Source organism: Triticum urartu, chromosome 5A (genome assembly GCF_056163025.1).
Source record: "Triticum urartu cultivar PI428250 chromosome 5A, HENAU_Tu73, whole genome shotgun sequence".
Lineage (NCBI taxonomy): Eukaryota > Viridiplantae > Streptophyta > Magnoliopsida > Poales > Poaceae > Triticum > Triticum urartu.
In genome coordinates this window covers 445,741,266-445,763,798 of record NC_141877.1, presented here as the reverse complement: position 1 = coordinate 445,763,798, position 22,533 = coordinate 445,741,266, and the positions used below count along the sequence as shown (strand labels likewise).

At 46.9% G+C, this 22,533-nt stretch overlaps 1 protein-coding gene and 1 pseudogene across 5 annotated transcripts; both read right to left on the bottom strand.

The window, feature by feature from the left end:
• Positions 1-1,185: 1,185 nt before the first annotated feature.
• Positions 1,186-2,536, bottom strand: LOC125509590 (putative carboxylesterase 7 pseudogene; annotated as a pseudogene).
• A 4,583-nt stretch (positions 2,537-7,119) lies between these two features.
• LOC125509588 (glucan endo-1,3-beta-glucosidase 5-like) lies at positions 7,120-11,115 on the bottom strand. Of its 5 annotated transcripts, none has more exons than XM_048674583.2 (3): positions 10,704-11,115; positions 10,058-10,574; positions 7,120-8,433 (listed from the first exon to the last, which is right to left on the bottom strand). In XM_048674583.2, the coding sequence occupies exons 2-3, from the start codon at positions 10,408-10,410 to the stop codon at positions 7,329-7,331; spliced, it is 1,458 nt and encodes a 485-aa protein (XP_048530540.1). In that variant the 5' UTR covers positions 10,411-10,574; positions 10,704-11,115; the 3' UTR covers positions 7,120-7,328. The 5 variants fall into 5 exon arrangements, with proteins under 5 accessions (XP_048530540.1, XP_048530543.1, XP_048530542.1 ...); XM_048674586.2 differs by having other exon boundaries at positions 10,058-10,491; XM_048674585.2 differs by having other exon boundaries at positions 10,913-11,115.
• Between the last annotated feature and the right edge of the window lie 11,418 nt (positions 11,116-22,533).

The following is a 22,533-nucleotide window of genomic DNA, read 5'->3' as shown; positions in this document are numbered from 1 at the left end:
CTTGTGCTGACCCGTTTCGGGCTGCAACGTTAATGTTGCAGACTTTTCAGACGACGATTAAGGAGTTTTTAGGTCATGGTTCTATACTCAGTGATGCCGTTGGAGTTGATGGACTCACTTATCTTCCAAGCCTTCCGCTGTTATTGTTATTAGATGGCCTTAAGCCATATTAATTGTAATAAGTTCTCTATTGAGACACTCGATGTAATAAGTGTGTGATTGCTACTCTGCTATAAATCCTCCGAGTACTGTGTGGTGTCAGCATTACTGATCCAGGGATGACACCGGAGCACAGAGATCAGACTGTTTGAGGTCTGGTCCCTACATACTTAGACATGAATAAGAACTCTGTCTAAACATTCAGTTTATACTTCAAGATTAAATTGTCTAAAAATTCAGTATGTTATTGACAGGAGTAGTAAACATTCAGTCTAAATATGAACTCTGCCAATACGTTCAGTTGACAGTACACTTCAAGATTCAGTATAATTATCAGAAATCTGAAATCTTGCTTAAAGATAGTGACTTGAACCTGCAATTCACCAGCAAATCAGATCTAGAGGGGGAAGGGGAGGGGCACCTTTGACAAGCTCGAGCACCTCCCGGATGCAAGGGCGTGCCCCCTTGGCGGTGGAGTCCTAGAGTGGACGGAGGAGCTCGCCCCCTTGGTCGTGTGGAGTCCTAGAGCGGACGGAGGAGCTCGCCCCCTTGGCCGTGTGGAGTCCTAGAGCGGACGGAGGATCCCCCTTGCCGCCACCATCCCGTCGCCGCTGCTGCGTGGCCAGGTAGCCGCGGCTGCAAGAGACGCGCTCCTCACCTGACGACCGGTAGCAGCAGCTCCGTGCAGGCGACCGGCAGAAGCAGCTCCGTCGCACCGTCTTGGTAGTCCCCGACGTAGATTGAGCACGGCCGCTGCAGATCGGAGTGCCGGAGGGAAAAAAATCACATTTTCACCGATGCGGAGGGACATGCGAGAGGAAGAGAGCGCCGGTGACGCGCGCAAGGTAGAGGGCGCCGGCGCTAGGGAGGGAGAGGAACCACGGGGAAGGGAGAGAAGGCGCAGGCGGCTTGGAGCTGCGTGGAGGGGAGCGGCACAGGCGGCGCCGGCCGGTCGGAGAGTAAGGAGGAAGAAAGCGACTACACAGAGGGACTTCGGGTTTTGTCGGGAAAAGGATGAGGAGTAAATTGCAAAACGGCCGCTGCGACATGAATTTCAGGACGGAGGGAGTATTCATCAACCAGTCTTACGAACTTCATACAAATGTATAACAAAAAAAGCATGAAATACATCACAAACTGTGTGCTCCTTCGCTGCCGAATCATTCACCGGGCGAAGAAGCAAAATCTCAACAGCGCCTGACGAAATCGGCCACCATGGCGAGCTCCTTGACGGCGGTGTCCGAGTCGTACTTGGGCAGGAAGTAGACATGCGCCTCGCCCTTGGTCTCGTGGAACTGGAGCTCGCCGTCCCACCCGCACGCCTTGATCCCCTCCGCGTACGCGCGCGCCCGCTCCACGAACCAGCAGTGCTCCGCCGTGGTCACCAGCACGCGGCCGCTCCCGAGCCGCCCCCACTCCTCCGGGGACGCCGCCGGGTTGATGTACGGGTGGTCGGGCCCGAACCTGCCGCTGCAGATCACCTCCCACGCGCGCTCGAAGCCGCCGCGGTACCCGGCGTCGGTCGGCTCCCCGCCCACCGGCTCCTTCCCCCAGAAGTAGGGGTTCAGGAGCGCCACGCCGCTCACCTTGCCGCCGTGGCCGTCGATGCCCTCCTTCCCCAGCCGTATCGCCGTGGCGTGCGCCATGTTGGCCCCGGCGCTGTCCCCCGCGAGGACGACGCGGGAGGCGTCCCCGTGCGCGGCGAGCCAGGGCTCGGCGCCGTCGGGGCGGCACGCGCCGACGACCGCCTTGAGGGCCGCGAAGGCGTCGTCGTAGGCGGCCGGGAGTGGGTGCTCCGGGGCGAGGCGGTAGTCGGCCGAGACGACGACGGCGGGGACCGCGGCGGCGAGGGAGGCGCAGTACCTGTGGTAGAGCGGGGAGGCGGCGGTGTGGACGAAGAAGGCGCCGCCGTGGAAGAAGACGACGACGGGGAGCTTCTTGCCGGGCTCCGCGGCGGCGGCGGCGGCGGAGGGGAGGTAGAGGCGGGCGTGGATGCTGGCCGCGGGGTCGAGGACGACGTCCTTGGAGGCGACGCCGTTGGCGGGGTCCCCGGAGGGGCAGGGCGGGACGGTCTCGACGCCGTCGAAGCGCTCGACGCGGCCGCTCTTGTGCACGCGCAGGACGCCCGGCATGTCGTACTCCAGCTCCAGCTCGGCGCCGGCGTCCATGGCGGGGACGGCCTTTGTGTACGGGGCGCCGGGGAATTGGATCGGGAACTGGTAGAGCAGAGCGGCGAGCGGAGCGACGAGGAGAGCTGCCCACAGCAATCGTCGCCACGATTCTGGAGCTGAAATTGGCATTTTCTGGTCCGTTTGTTGGCTGGTCGCTGTTACGGAAAGGGAGCTGGACGATGGGATCTGGTGAGATCTGGTGCGGGTCGGGTTTCAATCGAACGCTACTTTTTTTTAGCATCGATCGAACGCTACCGGTGGGAATGTGAAGAAATTTTTATTAATAGATAATCGAGAAAGCTAAAATTCTGCCGGAATTTTGCAACAGGTCCGAACGACCTCGGAGGCGTCCGATCGTCATCCCACGGTGGTCATCAAGGGCAATTCAAGAAAGGGGATTTGAACTCAGGTTGGCTGAGCTTACTTCATGCCCCTCAACCAATTCAACCGTCGTTTGTTGTTGTCCACACTAGATAAACAACGTAGTTGAACCTTTATTACTATGCTGTTTCAAAAAAAATCTCTTGAATTATTCTACGGGTTACCAGGTTGCTAATTTTTAAGTTACCAAGTTGTTCATGTATAGCTACCGCGATGCTAATGCAAAAGTTAGCATGTTGCTAATTGGGTGAAAAGAGTTGTTGAAACATACTCCGGTCTTTTGTTTTGTAATTAGCATGGCAATTTACGCGCTGCAGACTTGAGAATTACATACATGATAATATATTCATCGCAGACCTGATAACTTAGGTATAAAACACTGCGGTAAATTTGACCAAGGAAAAAAGTTGTTGAAAACATCTCTCAGTCACTTCTGTGTAAATAACATGATAAACACGCATCATAGTCGCAGACCTGTTAACTTACGCAGAAACACTGCGGTAACTTTAAATTGGGAAAAATAGTTGTTAAAACCATAAGCCCATTAATCTCTATACACATCACAGTACTGATAACTCATGCATAAACACCTTCATAACTTTTGAGACGAGGGAAAAAGTTGTTGCAAACATACCTTCGATAACTTCGATATAAATAGCGTGGTAATATATGCATCGTGGACCAGATAACTAAGATACAAATTCTACGGTAACTATGACCTGAGAAAAAAAAGTTGATGAAAATATACCCCGGTAACTTATGTGTAAACATCATGGTAATATACGAATCCTGATCTGATAACTCACACCCAAACACCGTGGTAATGTTTTTTTGAACTAGGAGAAAAGTTTATGCAAATATACCCCTGATAACTTATGTGTAAAAAAACATGGCAATATATGCACCACATAACTTATAACTTAGGTCACAAACACCACGGCAATTTTCACCTTGGAAAAAAGTTATTGAAAACATACCACGGTAACTTATGTGTAAATGTCATGGTAATATACGCACTACAGACCTGATAACTTAGGTATGAACACTGCGACAACTTTTTTGACCCTGGAAACATAACCCGGTAATTGTTGTGTAAACAGCATGGTAATATAAACTTCATAGACATGATAACTTATATACAAACACTATGTAAAGTTTGACATGGAAAAAAAGTTGTTGTAAACACCCCCCTCGATAACTTTTGTGTAAATAACACGGTAACTTACGCACAACAAAGATGATAACTCATGTAAAAATGTAGTGGCACCTTTTGATTCGGCGGAAATGTTATGGAAACACACCCCCTGATAACTTCCGTCTAAATAGTATGGTAATATGCACATAATAGTGCTGATAACTTACATAGCACAGGCGTTGAAACATTTTAGAGAAAAGCCGTTGGAACATACTAATATGAGATCTAACTTCGAAACTCTTGTCGCGAAGGATTTTTTATGTTAAAACGATTTTCCGGGACCGACGGTTTAAGCTATAAATATTTTTGAAGTTTCGAAAAAGTATGAGATCAACTTTTTTATCTGTAGTGCATGCATGCATGTGCATGTGATGAGAAAGTTGGAGGAATCATTTTTACGCTCTATTAATTTTCTGTGTAAAGCATAGGCATGGTAACTTTTTTAAAAGCAGTCATCGGAACATATAAACATATGATCTAATTTGGAAGGTCTCATCATGATGATTTTTTATATAAAAATAGTTTTTCAATCCGAGGTGATCTTTGAGCTACAATTTTTTTTAAAAAAAAATCATCTAGGAAGAATCTAGAATGACAACCTTTTTGTCCCTGTGCATGCATGCATGTGTATCTGATAAGAAGGTTAGAGAAATCAGTTTTATGCCCCGGTAATACCTGTGTAAACAACATGGTAACATATGTAGCACATGCGTGATAACTTACATAGCCGATGTGGTAACTTTTGTTCGGAAAAAAAAGTTGTCGGAACATATCAACATGGGATCTAATTTTGAAGATCTCGTCATGACGAATATTTTGTGTGAAAACAGATTTTGAATCGGAGTTACTGTTTGGTCTACAAAACATTTTGAATATTGAATTTAGATTATACCTTTGCTGACGTAAGCAATTTCGTCTTTTTTGCATGCATCCAATGAGTTACTGTGCATGAAGAATAAAATAGTATGCAAGTGTGTATATGAAGTCACGCTTTTGCTCCGGTGCATGCAGCCTCGGTGAGCACAGGTGGAAAATCGTCAGGATCTGTTACTAACTAACGACTGATCGATAGTTAGTCCAGTCCATAGATAATACTTCCTCCGTTTTAAAATAAATAACTCCCTCCAAAAGTTAATACAAAGTTAAGTAATCTATTTTAAAACGGAGAAAGTAATTGACAAACCAGTAGTTCTGAAACCGGTCAAAGGCTGGGTGAAAGTTTGAAAAATAAGAAGGACGCAATTGAGGACAGCGTCCACGGCCGGATGCCATTGTAGACAGCGTTCAACTCTGAACGCTATTACTAACGACGTCGAGTTTTGAGGTTTGCCCAGCCGTCATATCGGACTAAACATGGTCGTTTCCTAGTGACATATATGAAAGTGAGCTATAAACCTTAGTATGCATGAAGTCAGTGCTCCTTGACCACCGTACGGTAAGCAACCTTCAGCAGCCGACAACACCGAGGAGCGGCATCATCTCACCGTTCGCTCTTCATTAGGATCCTCCAATCGATTTTGTGGTTGGTTCATGTTAGTTGTTCGACGATCTTATTGCATCTCATTTGTTTGAATCTTCTATACAATTAGTTCAATGCCGCGCAAAAAAATTTGATTAATTCAATGATTTACAAGTGGATACTTTGTAAATGATTGGATTCTTATTCCTGGGTTATGGTTCTTAGTTGGCTAGTCTACGAGAAGCCAAATTTTCAGTTGTCAGACTATAGTAGACCAATTTTCAGTTGTCAGACTATAGTATAAGAACATGTTAATCATTCTGGTTTACATGGATGGTGAAGTGCAACATAGATCCATGGGTGTGGAGTATAGTGTTTCTCCGAAATTAACATTTCCAGCATCCGAGAAAACCAATTTTGAAGACATCAAAAGTGAGACATGTCGATGATTTAGACAAGTTAATGTCAGTGCTCAAAACAACCCGAATATCCAAGCTCGCTATGATATTGGATCCCCAGGATCATATTATTTTCAATTAATTTCATTATATGAGGAAAGATTATGGAACATGATTTTTGAGAAGACCAAATCCTGGACAATGTGGCAAGTGATAGAGTTATATGTTAATTTCATGCCAAACTGAGACATGTTGAGCCAAGTCGGCGGTGGAAGCAACATACCAATAATTAAAAGGCAATCACAAAGGTATGAAAGTGCAATACATTCATTATTGCATCAAACATCTGTCAAGGCCTTTTCAAATTGTAATACACATGGTCCTGATTTCGACAGGGCACATGCTCCATCTTCTACTGGTGGTAATGTGACAAATGCTTAGCCAACAAATGGTTTACCATTGATAGGCTACCCCCATAAACAACTGACATCTTGCAACATAATAGCCATTTCTCCTCCAGGTACGTGAAAACTATTTGTCTCAGGCCACCAACGCTCCACCAATGTCGATATCAAATATTTGTCGACGTTGATTTTCCTCATCTTAGTAATATGATAAAAACAAGGTTCTCTAAAGCTGATGTACATAGAGGATCAAATGGGATGCCAACACGGTGACACAATACATTCAAACAAATCTTAGGATGCATCAATACACGCAATAATTAGACTTTAGTTAACCACTAAGTCTAACGGACAACATGCGAATTTAAAGGATTGTCACACTTTCTCAAGTTTTGGATATTTTGTGCTATCTCCGAGGCATCCATAAGACCATAACAAATCACTAAAACATCCATTTGTATCCATTTCAAGACTATGTTACAACATAAAAGGAACGAGTAAGATGTTGAAGTGAAATATCAAAGCAATCATTTGAATTTATTCTTCACAGTACTGCATTGATAAATAAATCTCATACAATCCCATGTTTTCAGCTATGCCTAGGCAGTCAGTGAAATCAGTGAAGCTACAACAAGATAGCATATGAATCAATTATGACCAACTGCTTAAGTACTAGGTTATTTCATAGCAGTTCTGAAATTTATATAATTTTGGTTCGATGCACAATACCTCTTACGAAAGCGATAGAAGTAATTTATATTATTCCATAACTGTTACTTTCATATGAATCTATCAACTAGAATAAGAGACAAATGGTAAATCATTAATGAAGTAATTTGAAAGCATCTACTCCTTGTACTGTTTAATTTGAAAGCATCTACACTGTAATCATTATTTGGGGACTAGCGGAATGCGTACCTTATACGAGGACAAATTACGGTGTAGTGCTATATGCAGGCTACTAAACCATGTATTTCTCATTGTATTTTCTTAGCATGTCCAAGGTGGCAAAAAAGAAAGAAAGATGCAATAACTCCACCGGATACGGCTCACACCCTACTCACGAATGACAATCAAGATGAACAACTATTTCTGCCAAGAAAAAGGAAAAGCTGAAAGATTGACAGCTAAACTAATAAAGCATCGACCACGATCCTGAACTCAGAACACGCCCGCGAGCAACACCGCGAAGAGGACGGCCGCTGCCCTGGCGGCGACGTTCCTCGTCGCCGCGCTGGTCGGGGCGATCCCGACGATGAACCGGCACGTCCCGGTAGAGGGGTCGACGGTGGTGGTGGTGGCGAGTCCGCGGAAGTCGCAGGCCCGGTCGTCCTGGTCCTCGGTCTGGTAGTAGCTGTTGAACGCGTACGACACGTTGCCCTTGGCGTCGAGGCCGCCGCACGACGTCTTGTACCCGAGGCTGGTGCAGTCGGCGCTGCCGCAGGCGTAGCTGACGCTGTCGCCGACCTTCTGGTCGCCGAGGTCGGCGCCGGGCTTGAGCACGCACCACCGCCTCTGGAGGTACTCGACGCCCCTCGCCGGCACGAGCATGCCGCCGCCGTTGCCGCGGAGGCTGAGCTGGTACTTGGGCTTCCCGTCGTAGAAGAAGATGCCCCAGTGGCGCTCGAAGTTGCCCGGCTGGATGCTCTTCCTGTCCTCGTCGATCAGGCTGAAGAGGTAGGCGTCGACGGGGGCGCCCGGCGTCAGCGGCGTGCCCTTCCCGGAGGCGACGTGGTCCAGGAGGCCCTGGTTGAACCGCTGCGCGTACGCCGGGTTGGCGTTGGCGTCGCCGTCCGTGGGCCAGCCGACCTCGCCGACCACGACGGTCACGTTGGGGAACCCGTTCCTGCGCAGCGCCGCCACCAGCGTGTCGTGGTTGGCGTCGAAGGTGTTCTGGTACGTCACGCCGCCGTCCACCACCGGCGAGGTGGAGCCCTGGAAGAAGGCGTAGTCCAGCGGGAAGTTGGGGTCCGCGTACAGGCTGATGAACGGGTACACGTTGGCCACGAACGGCGCGCCGCTGGACGCCAGGAACTGCACGATGTCGAGCATGAGCCCGTGGATGTCCGCACGGAAGTCGCCGTCCGACGGCTTCCCCGTCGCCGACTGGTAGACGTCGGCGTTCAGCGCCACCGTCACCTTCACCTGGCCGCCCAGCCCGGCCGCCATCAGCGCCGCCTGGATGTTCTGCATCGCCGGGAACGTCGTGTTCAGGTACGTGCCGTTGAACGTCTGCAGGAACGGCTCGTTCCCGACGGCCACCAACCTGCACCCGTCACCGATCGCGTCAGTGTTGTTACTCAGTAGCAGGACTGGCACGGCAACAATTGGCTGCTGTGATTTAAATTTCAGAGCAATCTGCTAAATGCATCGTGATTAGAGGTGGAATATGAGGTGAGATGATTGTGATATATATCTGCATCACATATGATGGCATGACCGACCATGGAAAAATACACACACACAAACAAGAAATAGTCACTATATATTTGTGCTAAGAATTATTTGGCACACAGGTTCCTGATGCTGAGTTCTCATGATGATCATTTCCCCCAAAAAAGAATGTCTTGAGAATTATTTGTGCAATGAAGCTGGATATTCGTGAGACGAAGATTGGGACAGCTGAACGGCCATGAAAGTTTTGTTTCCTTTGAACAAAAGAAATTTACCTCCATAATGGAAAAATCAGAATTGAATAACCCAATAATCTCGAACACAAAAAATTCACAGGCAACAAGGCTGTAATAATTCTACGCGAAAAAGCAGTAATAATTCAGATACATGGAGAATTGGAGATGGTGCATGACCTTTCTGGATTGCTGGACTTTGACAAGATAACTTTGAAAAGCACATAGATGCAGATAATGAGTCTATTGCCCAACGTGTCAAACTCTCTCTCGGAGCGGCTGTGGTTTCTTTTGAGCTTTCAGCCTTTTGTTCACTGCCGATAAATTGATGCCTCAATCAGGGCAAACCCACGGCAGTGGCAGAATCAGTATCACCAAAAGAGATAGGGTTATCGTTTTTCACCCTAAGGTAAGCACTTGGCGAAGGAAGTGCACGACAAGGAAAGAAGGAAAGCCTAACTTTTATATGCATGGCACATGCAAGTGCTCCCGTCATGAGTAGTGGAAATTTGAAAATGCTTTAAATTTTCACCAGAAGAAGTGCTTCAAAAGTAAAATTTAAGCACAAAAACGTTTTCCATGGAACATTGCAAGCATAAAAAACACTGCCGAATTCACACATGTCATTTGTTTTCAATCAAAATGTTTTGCGAGAAATTGGAATCTTTTAAAATATAAACAATTGTTGGTTGCAAAGGAAAAAAGAATTATGGGCAGACGAGAATTTCAGTTGCTTGGCGCTGTGGTCTTCCCCGTTAAAGTGAAGGGGCCTAGCAAGCTAGCTTTGCTCGATGTCTTTTGAAGCTTCTGATTTGGTTTGACAGCAACACTTGCTAGCTTGCTGCTGCGCAACTTGTTTTAAGACAGACATCTGGAGAAGATAGAAAGGATCGCCTTAACCTTAATGTGTGATGTAGCATGCCAAAGTTGTGGCTGGACCCCACTGCACAACTCGCCCGAACTGACCAGAACTTAGGCGACTACCACACAAGGTTTTTTGGTTCAGAAAAAAAGAGTACAAATGTAAAATCTTGAGGGAGTGGAGTAGTACACAGGATACACATGAATTCCACTGGAAAAATTACACTAGTGGAGCCTTTAATTAGAAGCCATTCAATTTCTGCATTGAACAAGGAAAATTTATGCATCGAAGCCGTTCATTTTCTTGTCAAGCGGCCAGGGATATATTTCTTCGACCAAATCGACGTGGACAAAAGGAAAAACAGCGAAGAAAAGGAAAAAAGAACACAGAAGCAAATGTACCTTATGTCGACGCCGTCGTTGACGTGCTTGGAGACGTTGGCCGTGACCCAGCGCTCGGCGGCCTTGGTGCTGCCGGCGAGGTCGGAGAGCATGTCGTTGGGGATGCCGACCATCACCTGGATCCCCGACCCCTTGAGCGCGCCCAGGATGCCGTCCTCGGCGTCGAACAGCTTCACCCGGTCGAAGCCGTTGTCCTTGAGCAGCCGCACCACCGTGCTCGCCGGCAGCGGGTGGCTCAGCTGCGTGCCCCAGTTCACGCCCATGCCACCGGCCGACCACCGAGCCATGCACAGCACCACCACCGCCACCGCCGCCGCCTTGGCCACGCAGCCGCTGCCGCCGGCGACCCCCATTTATTCCGATCGCACGCCCGCTCGCTAGCTTGGTCGGATAGGGAGCCGGTCGATGGCAGGAGCTTGGGATTCCTTGCCGACCTTTGGAACAAGAACCGATCAAAAACTGGCCGGGAATTAATACGAGCGTTTTCTTTCCCACCAATCAAGAACTAGCGCCAACCCTGCTATACATGGCAGGGAATTAAGATCAGGACAAAATATTTTATAGACGGAAGATCTTTTTCCCTAAATCGACGTTGCTTTCGTGGACCAAGAACCAGCTCAAATTCAGGGCTCGGGGAAGGGATTACCGAAAAGAAAAGCCAAGCGACGAACAGAGCAAGGCTGCCCAATCAAGAACACCTCAAGTCAATCAAGATGAAAACTCTTGCATCAACATAGCCAATCGGAACAGCTTCGAAAACAAGCAAGCGGCAACCAGACGGGGGGAGAAAGGCGGATTTGAGCATGAGATTGACAGGAGGAAGCATTAATAGGGGGCTGTGCGGCAAGCAAGAACCTGGAAAGGATGAGCCAGGTGACAAGATACTTGGAGGATGACCGGGTGTTATTGACCTGCGATGAGGGGGGCTAGGCTAGGATGGAGGAAGATCACGGGAACAAGCAATCGACAGACACACAAACAGGATTCCGATTCCAAATGATGATGGGAGAGGGCTGTAAAACCAGGGGGGGGGGGGGGGAAAGGGGCTGGCTGGTTGCCTGCCAGGTCTAGAGCAGAGGAGAGGCCGTGGCTTTCAGTTTTGAGGATCGTGGCACTGATGACATGCCATAAAGTACTACTACTAGTAGTAGCAGCAGCACACACTAATAGCATGAGCTGATCATTTTTGTTTGCTTCAGTTGCCCCATCCGCTGCGCTGTATATTTGGGCGTTTCAGCCGTTGCACCTCGACCAGGATGAGCATGTAGTTGTTTAATGCGAGTAATTCACTCCTATTTCTTCCCAGGCATTGCCAAAAAATGACAAGAGAAACTTGAATGCACTGGCTGCATGCAAAGGGAGTTCTGGTGGAGGTAGTACTCCTACTTGGGTGGAGTTAATTTTTTGACCTGAAATTGGGTAGAGTTAATGTCCTTGTGCCTAACATATCTGAATTGTCAAATTTTGGCAAAACCTCCTGCGCACCCGAAATGGAGGTAGTGGTCGGCTTTGCATTTGAACTTGAGTAAGGAAGCACTCCATGCTTCGAAATGGAGTACATAATATTGTTGTTAAAGTAGCAAAATGAACAATGAGTAGTAAGAAAATATGATTATGCTCATTAGGTCTACTAGCAAATACAGTATGTCCGTGCGTTGCAACGGGAGACAAAAACAATTATGCGCTGGCCAAATATAAGTATGACTCAATACCTTGACATATGAGCGTCCTCTATTTTAACACGGTGGCTCAGTATGTTGTCACTTATCTTTCTTCCCACCCTTGCGGACGATACTCGCGATGTCCACAGGATCGCAATGCATTTGACGTGGTAAATCCCAAGGCTGTGGGCTTGCCACTGCACGCCACACTTGTCATTATGTTGCGCAAGGGAATTTTAAAGCTTTAAAAACAAACCGCATCGACCGTGAACTACTCCCAACGCCTAGACATATAAAGACTTTTCAAAAACTAATCAAATCCGAGACAGAAAATACTTTTGAATCGACAAACATTTTTTTTGGATTTTCTCAAAAAAAATACAAACATTACTTTTGTTAAGAACATTTTTTGAAATGCATGAACAGTTTATGAATTCATGAAAAAAAATTGACTCAAAAAATAGTATTTGAATCGATGAATTTTTTTGAAAATTTGGCAACAAAATTAAAATTCGTGTTTTTTTGAATTTTTGTGAACATTTTCTAAAATTTCATTTACAATTTTTTTCAGATTCCCGAATATGTTTTGAATACACGATCAGTTTTTTCAAAATCATGAACACGATTTTATTGCCCAACCATTCTTTTCCAAATCATGATTTTTTTTATAATTTACGAACATTTTTGTAAAACCACCAACTTTTTTTAATCCACAAAAATTTTATGATTTCATAAACATTTTTTGAATTCACAAACATTTTATTATTTCTTCAACATTTTTTGTGAAAACACTCAACTTTTGAAATTTGGAAATCCTGAATTCATTTAAAATAGGACAAAAACAGAATGGGAAAAGAAAAGATAAAAAATTCACAAACATTTTATTATTTCTTCAACATTTTTTGTGAAAACACTCAACTTTTGAAATTTGGAAATCCTGAATTCATTTAAAATAGGACAAAAACAGAATGGGAAAAGAAAAGATAAAAAACAAAATGAAAAAAAGCAGGGGGTCAAGCCCCGCACATGGGCTCGAAGAGGATCGAACCCTCGTCTCCTGGCTAGAAGAGGTAGGCGTGAGAGTTTTAAACTGAAGATCGCCTACTGTACTCACGTATCACTCACATATCTTATAGAACCCTCGTCACTAAGAGGGTAACCAACATGGGCCAAAAGTTTTTCAATAACCAAGGGTGGAGTAGGCCATGACTTGCATGTGTGCATGTTTGTTTTCAACAAAATTTGGATTGGCATATTTGTTTTGGGTTAGAAGTGGATTAACTTTTCTCCTCCTTACTACAATGCCCCAAAAATAATGCAAATCTCGCAATCTTTGAGAGCAAATTCAGCGTTGAGATCCGTGAGTAAGGCTAAAATAACATATTGTGAAAAGTTGGTGACAATAATATCATCAACATAAATAATCACAACCAATGTTACTATAGATTTGTCGAAAATGAACAGTGCAGTGTATGATTTCAAAGCAATGAAACCAATTTCCTGAAACTTGGTCTGAGTTTTGAATTCCGAACTCTGAGTGCTTCTTTGACACCATATAGGGCTTTATCAAGCTTGTAGACATAATGTGGAACTTTAGAATTCTCATGACCTTGTGGTTGGCACAAGTAGACTTCTACATAACACCATGGAGACGAGTTCTGCACATCTACCTGCTTAAGAGCATCTCCAGCCGTTGGCCCCCCAGGCGGCGATTTTACGCGCCCCGTAGGGGCGAGCCGGCGCTTAAATCGGCACGGGGGCGAGCGGGTTCCCAGCCGCTCGCCCCAGGGTCGCCCCGGACGTGTTTTATTTTATTTTAAAAAAGCTGAATTCGGCAAAGTTAGGCTAAAATCCGGTAAACTTGATATTCATATTAAACATGTTCGGCGTTTTACATAAATTATTTAAAGAACTAATCTATGGGGCGAAGAACTCGAGCAGCGCGGCGAAGTCGCCGCCGTCCTCGTCGTCATCGGCGGCCTTCTCCTTCTTGATGGCGCGGCCGCCATTGCTGGACCCCTATCCGGCGTCTCCATGCCGAACAGACGGTGGCGGCGCGTTGTCGTCATTGTTGCTGTCATCGAGGACGACGATGCCTCCCTCGTCCCGGCCATGGCGACGAGCTTCGAACCACGCGAGCACGGCGCACTGGCGCTCCCTCTCCATCAGCACCCAGTCGTCGCGCACCCAATTGAGGGCCGCTTCGTCGTCGAGCACCTCCTCCTTGACGCCGCTGGCGAGCCCGGGCTCCTTCTTCACGACGGGGAGCCCTGGCTCCGTCTTCGGCTTGACGAGTCGGGGAGGAGCCGAGGACGAGGCGCGGCCGCCTCCTTCGTTGATGACGATGTCGGCCGAGCGGGTGCGCCGACCGAGCGGGGTCTCCGCTGCGGGCTCGGCCTTGACGCCGAACACCGCCGGAGAGCCGGAGGAGTGGGAGGAGGAGTGGGAGGAGGAACGGGATGAGGGCGACGAAACGGAGACAAACCTCCTTGGCATCCATTGCCCGGCGCCGCGGCGGGGCACCGGAGCGACGACCAGTCCTCGAGGGTATGTGAGCGGTGGGTTGTTGCCACCCTCGAGGTGCGCGAGAACCTCGCGGAGCGTCCGGTCGGGAACGGACCACCACAGGCGTCGGCCCTCGCTGTTCCACCGGCCGCCCGCCACCACCGGCGCCCCGTTGGTGGAGGAGAGGCGTTGCTCCTGACGGCATTGGAAGTATGCCGCCCATGCCTCGTGGTTGTCGGCGGCGTACTGCGGGGAGGCGCGCTGTTCCTTGGTCAACGACGACTGAACGCGGCCGACCTCGCCGGCGAAGTAATCGAGGCGCGTGACGACGACCGGTGGGGGGATGGGGACGCCTCCGGTGCTGCGCCTCCATCCTGTCGGCCTAGCACGCATGTCTGGAGGCGCCGGAACGTTGGCCTCGAATAGAAGGTGCGCCTCCCACGTTTGCAGCGAGTGGCGGCCGAAGCCGTGTTGGGGAACGTAGTAAATTCAAAAAAATTCCTACGCACACGCAAGATCATGGTGATGCATAGCAACGAGAGGGGAGAGTGTCGTCTTCGTACCCTCGTAGACCGTAAGCGGAAGCGTTATGACAACGCGGTTGATGTAGTCGTACATCTTCACGATCGACCGATCCTTAGTACCGAACGTACGGCACCTCCGCGCTCAGCACACGTTCATTTCGGTGACATCCCGCGAACTCACGATCCAGTAGAGCTTCCGGAAAGAGCTTCATCAGCGCGACGGCGTGGTGACGGTGTTGATGAAGCTACCGACGCAGGGCTTCGCCTAAGCACCGCTACGATATGACCGAGGTGGATTACGATGGAGGGGGGCACCGCACACGGCTAAAAGATCAATGATCAATTGTTGTGTCACCAAGGGGTGCCCCCCTCCCCGTATATAAAGGAGTGGAGGAGGGGAAGAGGGCCGGCCTCCTATGGCGCGCCCCATGAGGAGTCCTACTCCCACCGGGAGTAGGACTCCCCCTTCCAAGTAGGAGTAGGAGTTGGAGAGGAAGGGAGAGAAGAAGAGAAGGAAAGGGGGGCGCCGCCCCCCTCCTTGTCCAATTCGGACTAGAGGGGGAGGGGCGCGTGGCTGCCCTGGCCGCCCCTCCTATTCTCCCACTAAGGCCCATTAGGCCCAATATATTCCCCCGGGGGGTTCCGGTAACCCCCCGGTACTCCGGTATATGTCTGAAACCTCTCGAAACACTTCCGGTGTCTGAACATAGTCGTCCAATATATCGATCTTTACGTCTCGACCATTTTGAGACTCCTCGTTATGTCCGTGATCATATCCGGGACTCCGAACTACCTTCGGTACATCAAAACACAAAAACTCATAATACCGATCGTCACAGATCTTTAAGCGTGCGGACCCTACGGGTTCGAGAACTATGTAGACATGACCGAGACACATCTCCGGTCAATAACAAATAGCGGAACCTGGATGCTCATATTGGTTCCTACATATTCTACGAAGATCTTTATCGGTCAAACCGCATAACAACATACGTTGTTCCCTTTGTCATCGGTCTGTTACTTGCCCGAGATTCGATCGTCGGCATCTCAATACCTAGTTCAATCTCGTTACCGACAAGTATCTTTACTCGTTCCGTAATGCATCATCCCGTAACTAACTCATTAGTCACATTGCTTGCAATGCTTATAGTGATGTGCATTACCGAGAGGGCCTAGAGATACCTCTCTGACAACCGGAGTGACAAATCCTATTCTCGATCTATGCCAACTCAACGAACACCATCGGAGACACCTGTAGAGCACCTTTATAATCACCTAGTTATGTTGTGACGTTTGGTAGCACACAAAGTGTTCTTCCGCTAATCGGGAGTTGCATAACCTCATAGTCATAGGAACATGCATAAGTCATGAAGAAAGCAATAGCAGTAAACTAAACGACCAAGTGCTAAGCTAACGGAATGGGTCATGTCAATCACATCATTCTCCTAATGATGTGATCTCGTTGATCAAACGACAACTCATGTATATGCCTAGGAAACTCAACCATCTTTGATCAACAAGCTAGTCAAGTAGAGGCATACCAGTGACACTCTGTTTGTCTATGTATTCACACATGTATTATGTTTCTGGTTAATACAATTCTAGCATGAATAATAAACATTTATCATGATATGAAGAAATAAATAATAACTTTATTATTGCCTCTAGGGCATATTTCCTTCAGTCTCTGATACGTCTCCGTCGTATCTACTTTTCCAAACACTTTTGCCCTTGTTTTGGACTCTAACTTGCATGATTTGAATGGAACTAACCCGGACTGATGATGTTTTCAACAGAATTGCCATGGTGTTATTTTTGTGCAGAAATAAAAGTTCTTGGAATGACCTGAAAATCAATGGAGATTATTTTTGGAATATATAAAAAATACTGGAAGAAAGATCTACATCAGGGGGCCCACACCCTGTACACGAGGGTGGGGGCGCGCCCCCTGCCTCATGGGCCCCCTGAGGCTCCACCGACCTCAACTCCAACTCCATATATTCGTGTTCGGGGAGAAAAAAATCAGAGAGAAGGGTTCATCGTGTTTTACGATACGGAGCCGCCGCCAAGCCCTAAACTCTCTCGGGAGGGCTGATCTGGAGTCCGTTCGGGGCTCCGAAGAGGGGAATCCGTCACCATCGTCAGCATCTGAAGGAAATATGCCCTAGAGGCAATAATAAAGTTATTATTTATTTCCTTATATCATGATAAATGTTTATTATTCATGCTAGAACTGTATTAACCGGAAACATAATACATGTGTGAATACATAGACAAACAGAGTGTCACTAGTATGCCTCTACTTGACTAGCTCGTTAATCAAAGATGGTTATGTTTCCTAACCATGAACAAGGAGTTGTTATTTGATTAACGAGATCACATCATTAGGTGAATGATCTGATTGACATGACCCATTCCATTAGCTTAGCACCCGATCGTTTAGTATGTTGCTATTGCTTTCTTCATGACTTATACATGTTCCTATGACTATGAGATTATGCAACTCCCGTTTGCCGGAGGAACACTTTGTGTGCTACCAAACATCACAACGTAAATGGGTGATTATAAAGGTGCTCTACAGGTGTCTCCAAAGGTACATGTTGGGTTGGCATATTTCGAGATTAGGATTTGTCACTCCGATTGTCGGAGAGGTATCTCTGGGCCCTCTCGGTAATGCACATCACATAAGCCTTGCAAGCATTGCAACTAATGAGTTAGTTGCGAGATGATGTATTACGAAACGAGTAAAGAGACTTGCCGGTAACGAGATTGAACTAGGTATTGAGATACCGACGATCGAATCTCGGGCAAGTAACATACCGATGACAAAGGGAACAACGTATGTTGTTATGCGGTCTGACCGATAAAGATCTTCGTAGAATATGTAGGAGCCAATATGAGCATCCAGGTTCCGCTATTGGTTATTGACCGGAGACGTGTCTCGGTCATGTCTACATTGTTCTCGAACCCGTAGGGTCCGCACGCTTAAGGTTTTGATGACAGTTATATTATGAGTTTATGAGTTTTGATGTACCGAAGTTAGTTCGGAGTACCGTATGTGATCACGGACATGACGAGGAGTCTCTAAATGGTCGAGACATAAAGATTGATATATTGGACGGCTATATTCGGACACCGGAAGTGTTCCGGGTGATTTCGGAGAAAACCGGAGAGCCGGAGGGTTACCGGAACCCCCCCAGGAGAAGTAATGGGCCATATGGGCCTTAATGGAGAGAGAGAGGGGCTGCCAGAGGTGGGCGCGCGCCTCCTCCCCCTTGGTCCGAATTGGACTAGGAGAGGGGGGGGGGTGGCGCCCCCCTTTCCCTCTCCCTCCCCACTTCTTTCCCCCTCCTAGTAGGAGTCCTACTCCTACTAGGAGGAGGACTCCTCCTGGCGCGCCTATAGGGGCCGGCCGGCCTCCTCCCCTTGCTCCTTTATATACGGGGGCAGGGGGCACCCCTAGACACACAAGTTGATCTTCGTGATCGTTCCTTAGCCGTGTGCGGTGCCCCCCTCCACCATATTCCACCTCGGTCATATTGTAGCGGTGCTTAGGCGAAGCCCTGCGACGGTAGTACATCAAGATCGTCACCACGCCGTCGTGCTGACGGAACTCTTCCCCGACGCTTTGCTGGATCGAAGCCCGGGGATCGTCATCGAGCTGAACGTGTGCTAGAACTCGGAGGTGCCGTAGTTTCGGTGCTTGATCGGTCGGGCCGTGGAGACGTACGACTACATCAACCAAACGCTTCCGTTGTCGATCTACAAGGGTACGTAGATCACACTCTCCCCTGTCGTTGCTATGCATCACCATGATCTGGCGTGTACCTAGGAAATTTTTTGAAATTATTACGTTCCCCAACAGTGGCATCCGAGCCTAGGTTTTATATGTTGATGTTATATGCACGAGTAGAACACAAGTGAGTTGTGGGCGATATAAGTCATACTGCTTACCAGCATGTCATACTTTGGTTCGGCGGTATTGTTGGACGAAGCGGCCCGGACCGACATTACGCGTACGCTTACGCGAGACCGGTTCTCCCGACGTGCTTTGCACATAGGTGGCTTGCGGGTGATAGTTTCTCCAACTTTAGTTGAATCGAGTGTGGCTACGCCCGGTCCTTGCGAAGGTTAAAACAGCACCAACTTGACAAACTATCGTTGTGGTTTTGATGCGTAGGTAAGATTGGTTCTTGCTTAAGCCCGTAGCAGCCACGTAAAACTTGCAACAACAAAGTAGAGGACGTCTAACTTGTTTTTGCAGGGCATGTTGTGATGTGATATGGTCAAGACATGATACTAAATTTTATTGTATGAGATGATCATGTTTTGTAACCGAGTTATCGGCAACTGGCAGGAGCCATATGGTTGTCGCTTTATTGTATGCAATGCAATCACGCTGTAATGCTTTACTTTATCACTAAGCGGTAGCGATAGTCGTGGAAGCATAAGATTGGCGAGACGACAACGATGCTACGATGGAGATCAAGGTGTCGCGCCGGTGACGATGGTGATCATGACGGTGCTTTGGAGATGGAGATCACAAGCACAAGATGATGATGGCCATATCATATCACTTATATTGATTGCATGTGATGTTTATCTTTTATGCATCTTATCTTGCTTTGATTGACGGTAGCATTATAAGATGATCCCTCACTAATTATCAAGAAGTGTTCTCCCTGAGTATGCACCGTTGCGAAAGTTCTTCGTGCTGAGACACCACGTGATGATCGGGTGTGATAGGCTCTACGTTCAAATACAACGGGTGCAAAACAGTTGCACACACGGAATACTCAGGTTATACTTGACGAGCCAAGCATATACAGATATGGCCTCGGAACACGGAGACCGAAAGGTCGAGCGTGAATCATATAGTAGATATGATCAACATAATGATGTTCACCAATGAAACTACTCCATCTCACGTGATGATCGGACATGGTTTAGTTGATTTGGATCACGTAATCACTTAGAGGATTAGAGGGATGTCTATCTAAGTGGGAGTTCTTTAAGTAAATTAATTGAACCTAAATTTATCATGAAACTTAGTACCTGATAGTATCTTGCTTGTTTATGCTTGATTGTAGATAGATGGCTCGTGCTGTTGTTCCGTTGAATTTTAATGCGTTCCTTGAGAAAGCAAAGTTGAAAGATGATGGTAGCAATTACACGGACTGGGTCAGTAACTTGAGGATTATCCTCATTGCTGCACAGAAGAATTACATCCTGGAAGCACCGCTGGGTGCCAGGCCTGCTGCTGGAGCAACACCAGATGTTATGAACATCTGGCAGAGCAAAGCTGATGACTACTCGATAGTTCAGTGTGCCATGCTTTACGGCTTAGAATCGGGACTTCAACGACGTTTTAAACGTCATGGAGCATATGAGATGTTCCAGGAGTTGAAGTTAATATTTCAAGCAAATGCCCGGATTGAGAGATATGAAGTCTCCAATAAGTTCTATAGCTGCAAGATGGAGGAGAACAGTTCTGTCAGTGAGCATATACTCAAAATGTCTGGGTATAATAATCACTTGATTCAATTGGGAGTTAATCTTCCAGATGATTGCGTCATTGACAGAATTCTCCAATCACTGCCACCAAGCTACAAGAGCTTCGTGATGAACTATAATATGCAAGGGATGAATAAGACTATTCCCGAGCTCTTCGCAATGCTAAAAGCTGCGGAGGTAGAAATCAAGAAGGAGCATCAAGTGTTGATGGTCAACAAGACCACTATTCAAGAAAAAGGGCAAAGGGAAGAAGAAGGGGAACTTCAAAAAGAACGGCAAGCAAGTTGCTACTCAAGAGAAGAAACCCAAACCTGGACCTAAGCCTGAAACTGAGTGCTTCTACTGCAAGCAGATTGGTCACTGGAAGCGGAACTGCCCCAAGTATTTGGCGGATAAGAAGGATGGCAAGGTGAACAAAGGTATATGTGATATACATGTTATTGATGTGTACCTTACTAATGCTCGTAGTAGCACCTGGGTATTTGATACTGGTTCTGTTGCTAATATTTGCAACTCGAAACAGGGACTACGGATTAAGCGAATGCTAAGGATGAGGTGACGATGCGCGTGGGAAACGGTTCCAAAGTCGATGTGATCGCAGTCGGCACGCTACCTCTACATCTACCTTCGGGATTAATATTAGACCTAAATAATTGTTATTTGGTGCTAGCGTTAAGCATGAACATTATATCTGGATCTTGTTTGATGCGAGACGGTTATTCATTTAAATCTGAGAATAATGGTTGTTCTATTTATATGAGTAATATCTTTTATGGTCATGCACCCTTAAAGAGTGGTCTATTTTTATTGAATCTCGATAGTAGTGACACACATATTCATAGTGTTGAAGCCAAAAGATGCAGAGTTGATAATGATAGTGCAACTTATTTGTGGCACTGCCGTTTAGGTCATACCGGTGTAAAGCGCATGAAGAAACTCCATACTGATGGACTTTTGGAACCACTTGATTATGAATCACTTGGTACTTGCAAACCGTGCCTCATGGGCAAGATGACTAAAACATCGTTCTCCGGTACTATGGAGAGAGCAACAGATTTATTGGAAATCATACATACAGATGTATGTGGTCCGATGAATATTGAGGCTCGTGGCGGATATCGTTATTTTCTCACCTTCACAGATGACTTAAGCAGATATGGGTATATCTACTTAATGAAACATAAGTCTGAAACATTTGAAAAGTTCAAAGAATTTCAGAGTGAAGTTGAAAATCATCGTAACAAGAAAATAAAGTTTCTACGATCTGATCGTGGAGGACAATATTTGAGTTACGAGTTTGGTGTACATTTGAAAAATTGTGGAATAGTTTCGCAACTCACGCCACCCGGAACACCACAGCGTAATGGTGTGTCCAAACGTCGTAATCGTACTTTACTAGATATGGTGCGATCTATGATGTCTCTTACTGATTTACCGCTATCGTTTTGGGGACACGCTCTAGAGACGGCCGCATTCACGTTAAATAGGGCACCATCAAAATCCGTTGGGACGACGCCTTATGAACTGTGGTTTGGCAAGAAACCAAAGTTGTCGTTTCTGAAAGTTTGGGGCTGCGATGCTTATGTGAAAAAGCTTCAACCTGATAAGCTCGAACCCAAATCGGAGAAATGTGTCTTCATAGGATATCCAAAGGAAACTATTGGATACACCTTCTATCATAGATCCAAAGGCAAAACTTTTGTTGCTAAGTTCGGAAACTTTCTACAGAAGGAGTTTCTCTCGAAAGAAGTGAGTGGGAGGAAAGTAGAACTTGACGAGGTAACTGTACCTACTCCCTTATTGGAAAGTTGTGCATCACAGAAAACTGTTTCTGTGACACCTACACCAGTTAGTGAGGAAGCTAATGATGATGATCATGAAACTTCAGAACAAGATACTAATGAACCTCGTAGATCAACCAGAGTGAGATCCGCGCCAGAGTGGTACGGTAATCCTGTTCTGGAAGTCATGCTACTAGATCATGATGAACCTACGAACTATGAAGAAGCGATGGTGAGCCCAGATTCCGCAAAATGGCTTGAAGCGATGAAATCTGAGATGGGATCCATGTATGAGAACAAAGTATGGACTTTGGTTGACTTGCCCGATGATCGGCAAACAATTGAGAATAAATGGATCTTCAAGAAGAAGACTGACGCTGACGGTAATATTACTGTCTACAAAGCTCGACTTGTCGCAAAAGGTTTTCGGCAAGTTCAAGGGATTGACTACGATGAGACCTTTTCACCCGTAGCGATGCTTAAGTCTGTCC